General features: G+C 32.1%; 1 protein-coding gene across 1 annotated transcript in view; it reads left to right on the forward strand.

The window, feature by feature from the left end:
* SLCO4C1 (solute carrier organic anion transporter family member 4C1) overlaps positions 1 to 6,706 on the forward strand; it is a 72,181-nt gene extending 65,475 nt beyond the window's left edge. The window contains exons 10-13 of the mRNA XM_059694002.1: positions 1,625 to 1,815; positions 2,707 to 2,771; positions 4,193 to 4,330; positions 6,404 to 6,706. Of these exons, the coding sequence (XP_059549985.1) occupies positions 1,625 to 1,815; positions 2,707 to 2,771; positions 4,193 to 4,330; positions 6,404 to 6,564 (555 nt within the window). The 3' untranslated portion in view covers positions 6,565 to 6,706. The remainder of the gene's footprint in view (positions 1 to 1,624; positions 1,816 to 2,706; positions 2,772 to 4,192; positions 4,331 to 6,403) is intronic.
* The last annotated feature ends 479 nt before the right edge of the window (positions 6,707 to 7,185 follow it).

Below are 7,185 nucleotides of genomic sequence, written 5' to 3' on the forward strand. Positions count from 1 at the left end.
TTCTCCAGAGATTGGACCTGCAGGACTACTGAGGGAATGAGTGGCTGCCGCCGGGTTGGTGGGCCACTGGGAGCACACTGACCACCAGGGGGCAGCTCCTACATTGAGCATCTGCCCCCTCATGGTCAGTGGGTGTCATAGCAACTGGTCAACCAGTCGTTTGGTCGTTTAGGCTTTTATATATATATATATATATATATATATATATATAGATAGATATTCCATGTAAACTCATATTTTCTTGGGATTTTTTTCTTACAGAATATTTCAGATAGGTGAATGCACTGATAATAATGTAATAAATATCTATACGCATCTGTTCACAGAAATATTAGTTTTATATTTAACACCAGTGACCCAAAATATAAAAACAGATGCTGACTAACTGCAACTATATTTAGGCAAATGCATACTTTTTATGCAAGAAAGTTGTAAAGTTTCATCACAAACAGGACAAAACTGGAGAAGGACTAAGGGGGAAAAGGGGACAGCTGTGATACTGACAGTAATAAATTTTTTGAAATTAAAAATATATACATTTTAAAAAAGACAGAAAAAACTCATTTTTTCTTCTGAAAAATTTGAAGGTGACATTACTTCACGGTTTGATACATCTGATTGCTGAGTCTCAAATAGTCTATTTTGGGGGTGTCATCTGCATGTTTGGGTGTCCTGAATCAGTACCAGTGGCCATAGAACATTTTAGACCCAAAAAGGTCTCTGACTTCAGAACAATAAAAGCACCACTTCCTTTTGACTTCTCTGGCTCTGCTGACTTCATTGAGTCCTTTAATGTGTAAAAAGATTTATTGCAGGGATGGAATTGAGATATAAAAAGGCTTTAAAAAATAATCATGACTAATTTTTAAAATATCTGATTTTTTCATGCAAAAGCAATACTTGTGATTTATTTACATGTTGCCTTTCAACATTTCATATTTTAACTATAACATAAAATAATATTTTATATGTATATGTTATTTATACATAAAATAGCCTACCAGGTAATGTAATCACTTCTATTTTTTGATATTCATAAATATGTCCTTAAGAGAGAGACAGTTTGCTTTTGGTAAAACAATTCAACAAGTTCAGAAAATTATAGTAAAAAGGTTTAATTGAAAGCAGCAATTTTCCCCCCAACTCTTGTGACACATTAGTTAATTTTATTGAAGCACTTATTAAAATTATAGTGTTTGTTCTTTTAAACTAGTGTAATGGTGAGATTGTCACTATGCATGCTTTATTTGTGTGTCCTATAATGGAAATGAAGAAAGTGAGCAGGTACATTATTTGAATAGTTAAGCTCATTCAAAGCAGTGTAGAATGAGTGTGATAACACCTTGTTATATTCTTGTCAATTTGTTTTATAAATCCTGAGTCTAATAGGTTAAAAATTGAAGTAATGAACACAAAAGTCAAATAGAGATCTTTCTGCTTCATAAATAAGGCTGCTTGTTTTCCCTTGTCTAATTTCTTAGTGTTAATTACTCTTTCTCACACTATTTGTTGTGTATGGATGAAGACTGCTGGAGAGAACCATGTCAAGAGATCACCTAATTTACAATGATAAAACATGTTTTCAAATTAAACACTTTCGGTATTTTTATGTCTAATATTCTAGGTGTATTACAACTGTTCCTGTATTGAAATGAAAACAGAAATAACACCTCCTGCAGAAAGCCCTGGTTATGAAGCTAAAGCTGGAAAATGTGAAACTCGATGTACAAACTTGCCCGTATTCCTTGGCATTTTCTTTGCTGCAATTGTTTTTACCTTTATGGCTGGTACTCCTATAACTGTGTCCATCCTAAGGTATGTATTGTATTTTGAAATTTGTCATCCCTAAGGCAGCATGTTGAATGAAAAAGAAAAAAAAAAAAGGACTTGGTTTATATTGACCATTAGTTCTAATATGAATTCAGCCCTTACAAGATCATTAGTTTGATGCTTTTAAAAAACGTACTTTATTGAATGCCAGATGTCTGAGGTTTAAATGAGATCATGTATGTGAAAAGTGTCCTGACATTGTCCACCTGTTATTTATTTAGTTAGCTTCTCTGCTTCTTTCCTGAGGCTTCAGTTGTAAACTGAAATATTTTCAATTGTATCTGAGTATGATGGAAATGCAATGCATTCCATATATGTCAGAATCAGAATGACATGCATTCTACCTCATACAGTAGGTGCTGTGATTTTAAATCTTCCTGTGAACAGCGCTAATAGATAAGAAGCCAGCTGTCATCTGGCTCTTCACAGTGTTTTGTACTTTTTGTTGCTCTCCCTGCTACATTTCGTTATAAAAATATTTCCTATCTGCCCTTCCATAAGCTCATCAGCCTTTCTATTTCTCTCCTAATAAACTTTGCCCTTGTCACTTTTGGTTCCTTGATACTTACCTTTTCACATGCTTCTTGATGAATGGAAGTTTTAGAGGCTCTGTCTAAAAACATTAAAGATTCTTTTAATATTTCACTACATGGAAATTGGAGTTATTTAGAAAATAGGGACTCTGCTTTTTTAAAATTTATTTTGAAAAAAATTATCTATGTCACCTTTCAACTGCAAGTTTGTTTTTAAAGACTAGTTGACCTCTTTTCTCTCTCTAACTCTTGTGTCCCAGCACTGTGTCTCATTCATACTTGAGACATGATGTGAATGTGCTATACAACCATTTTTGGCTTCATGTGTATTTACTGTCTCCAGGTGTGTTAATCAAAAGCAACGGTCTCTAGCCTTGGGAATACAATTTATGATGCTTCGATTATTAGGTATGCCATTTTTCTCAATTCATTAGTAACTTGGTTATTTTTGTTCATAGTGTTATTGATTTATTTATTTATGGTATGTGCCAAGAAAGTAATTAATTTAAATGCAGTAGAAAACTACGTCATTGCTGTTGAAGAAACTATTTTCCAATATTAAAAAGATACATTGTTTGATATCACATAAACAAATAATGACTTTACTTTTTACCTACCTGTTTTGTTGACTATTGTTTCTAATTCAATTCCAAATATAACCTTAAAGAGTATATATTTATTTGAAATGTAATATTTGATCATCAATGCATTTCTAATAGAGCATAGTAAGTGACATTTTTTCCTATTCATATAAAACCCATTACCAACAAATTCTACTAATCTTATCTATAACTACTGTAATGTTTTTTATTCCTGCATTTATCTCTGTTTGGTGCATGATTATGATTCATCAACAATGAAAAATAGTTAAGAATTGATGGAAGAAATAATTTATACCAGAAAATTTTATAAGATACCAGATACAAGAAGAATAAGAAAGACAAATTATGCACATAATATTAAGATCATTTTTTAAAAAAAACTCATCAAAAGTAGGAACATTAGAAGTCACCTGAACCAACTTTCCCATTTTTCAGATGAGTACATGAAGGCCCAGAGAGATTCAGGGGTTTGCCTATAGTTATACAATGAATGGTGCAAATGAGAGTAGGAAAGTGGTCTCCTTACTCGGTCCAGTGCTCTTCTGACTCTATCATGCCACAGCTCATGAAAGAATAGGTTGGATGTAGCTGAAACCTTTGTCTAAAAAATACCACTTCGAATCATGTATTTGATTTGTAACAATCAGAAGTTCTTTAATTATGTGAAAGCTTTGTGCCTTCTGACCTCACCTGGAGGAGGGTGTGTGTTCGACATAGCAGTACTAAGCATGTTAGTATTAATATTGGCTTGTACACATGCATTCTCATGCATCCACATATATGTTGATATGTGTGTTTATGTGTGTATATGTAAAGACATACATATACACACATATAACACACATACTGTTTTTAGTACTTTGCATCAATAATTTATTTTGATTCCTTAGAAGTATAATAGCTAATTTCAAAGACGCTTATTCAGTTAGAAAAGCAGTAAATTAAAATATTTACTTTTACTAAATGTCAGTGCACTCTATGCCAGAGATTTTTATTACAATAATTTTTAATTGGTTAGACAAATATAATTATGTTCAATTATTTTAGAATTTTCCCTATGTTTCTTTCTGTCCATATTACTTGTACATGAACTGATTTATTTGCAAATGGACAGATTAATACCTATCCTTATTTGTATAAAATATATGTATAATCATGGGCATAAAACTCTGTAACTATAAACTGTGATCTTCACTTTATCTGTGTGTTTCACATATAATCCTCTAGGCTCAATACCTGGACCAATTATTTTTGGTGTCACAATAGACAGCACATGTATTCTCTGGGATGTTAATGACTGTGGAAGGAAAGGAGCCTGCTGGATTTATGATAACATCAGGATGGCCCGTATGCTTGTGGCTATAAGTAAGTAGTGACTTCTTAATAACTTCAGAGTAAATGGATGATGTCCAGATTTAAAAAAAAAAAGGTTACTGTTACTGACTTCGGTTTTGAAATGTCCAGTCCTGAAGCAGAGATTGGGTGCAGGCAGGATACAAAAGCTTTACTCGGAGCCTGTAAGACTCAGTCTATAATGGAAGAACATTATAGCTTTCATTACATCACATATCATTTAATTTTCTTTCAACAACTTCTCTCAGAGTTTTTTGGGAAATCTAACAAAAACAGAAGGAGAATTCTAAGACGCTGGCATGGGTTCATCTCGGTACCTGGGCTTTGGAAAGCACATAGAGCGGAGGCAGGGAAGTGAACTCGGCTCTAAGGCATGTTATGAGAATCTTTTTATAAGTTTAGAAAGTCAGCCATGATATTTAACCTCTTTACCTTTGGCAGTCTGTCTTACAGAGTCTTGGTTAAGCAATAAATGAAAATTAAGATTAAGGAAACAAAGCAATGCATCTAGTTTGTAAGAGTAAGATAATTTTAAATCAATCTAAGAAATTAGAATATTTTTAAAACAGAAATTCTAGATAGAAAATATTTACATGATGTGTTATTTTTATTGCAATTGTGTTCGCAGTTATTTTGGCAAATGTAGCAGGATAGCTTATTGCTCTTATATGTGTTTAGACCCAGAGTACGCTGTCTGAATTTATGATGACAGAGTAATAAAATATCCACTGCCAAAATAAACACATAAATTACACACATACAAAAAGGAGATTAAGTATTGATTAGAATAGACAAAATTAATCTTCCTACTACTTTTACCTGCTAAAAAGCATTTTTTATTCAAAATGTCTTCATGTTTAAAAATGTAATTGATTATGTTTGTACTCTTTCACCAGAAGATACAGATAAATTGTTTCTTTTCCTACTGTGATAAATGTGACTAATTTTATCCCCCAAGCATACAGACCTTTAAATTTTTCAAAAACATTGTAACAATGGTACTTATGTAATTAATTTTCCTATAAACCTAGAAATACTTAGCTCATTCCTGTTTTTCAAATACACATTTTGAGTAAAATATTAATGATTAACACAAACAAAGTAGCTACAGTGCAAAAACTACATTGTAAGACCATTTAGCTTTTTGACTGGAACTTAAATGCTTGTGATGTGGCCAGAACTAGTTTCTCTTAATATAGCTTAGCTCAAAATCTGAGTTCTTTGAAAACAAATCAAAGCTTGTGAAGTGAATCTTGATGTTTCATATTTTTAGTTGATGCTTATAAGTAAATTTGGTTGAGTATTGAATGTGATATGTTTTCATAGAGGCTTTCTCCTAAGAACTCCAAAGCTTTTTTATTTTTAGAGTTATTTTCCATTATGAACATGAAAACTCTGCAACTTTATTTCATGTTTAAGGATGTTGTAAGCTGTTTTTCTTTGTCATTAACTTTTGATTGTAGTTTTTTATAGATAAGGTATTAATAAAATTAGAAATGGAATTACTTCTGTACAACATTTATTTTATAAATACAGTGGGGCCTTGACTTACGAGTTTAATTCGTTCTGTGACAGAGCTCGTAACTCAAATTACTCATATGTCAAATCAAAAAGTGAACGAGTGAGACATGTGATGCTGGGCTGATGTTGTGGCGTTCACTGTGACGTTTGCTGCGCCAACTAGCGGTGGGGTATCTGAAAATGGCTCGAACCTGAATTTTAGCTCGCAACTCAAAGCAAAAAACTGGCCGAGAGATGGCTCATATCTCGAAAAACTCATTAGTCGGGACACTTGTAAGTCAAGGCCCCACTGTATGTACAATTATAACCAAGAGTAAAATAATTATTATATGTTTTTATTGTTTAGAAAGAAAATACAGGATAGTTCATTTAAATGTGTACTTTTTTTATTGAAGAATATCACTTTTCATCCTAAAGTTTTAAAAATTTAAAACATAGAACTATAATGCCTATCCAATTCTACTTTTTAATGTAATGAATTTCTAGTCAGGAAGAATTTCTCAGTGAGAATTAATTTTTGTAATAAAAGCCTAATGCATAATTACTTTTTCTTTTTATATTTAGGTGTTATTTGTAAAATTACCACCATTTTCTTCAATGGGCTTGCAGTCTTTTTGTATAATCCTCCACCATTAGACACAGATGTGTCATTTCAAAATTCGAGTTCAGTTTTGACTTCTGTTTCATTGGACTGTGACCTCAACAAAGCAGGAAATGAAGGCTGAAATAGAAAAACAGGAGAGTGTTTTACAGCTGGAGAATTGGCCTCCATTTGTAAGAATGCACATTGCCATTGCAGCATTATCTATTCAATATGGACAATCATTTTAAAAATTGATGTTTTATAATTAAATGTTTTTTTGTATATTTATGGCATATAAATATATATGGACTCATTTGTTTTATTTTAATGTAAGAAACAGATTTGTGCCTTCAAAACCCCACCAAAAGCCTCAAAACAAACACACACACACACACACACACACACACACACACACACACACACACACCATTGTCTAGGTATGAAATCCCCAACTAATAAACTAAACTAGAAAAGAAATAGCCAATGATTAGTTAAAATCTATGGTGTAAAAAGTTTGTTAAATTTATGTGTGATTTTCAAAAATTATTGAAAACCCATGAATTTAGAACCAGCTAAATAATATCATTTGTTTTTAAATTGATATATACTAATCTGTCCTTTATCACAGAAAGTTACCGAACGATTATAACACAGCTTATCTTCTTTGTGTCCCACTATATAGTGAATTTAGAAATATCAACATTGTAGATACATATTTTCACTTCAACTCAGGAAATCTAGGAGGTTATCTGTTGATATTGCT

Source organism: Myotis daubentonii, chromosome 4 (genome assembly GCF_963259705.1).
Source record: "Myotis daubentonii chromosome 4, mMyoDau2.1, whole genome shotgun sequence".
Lineage (NCBI taxonomy): Eukaryota > Metazoa > Chordata > Mammalia > Chiroptera > Vespertilionidae > Myotis > Myotis daubentonii.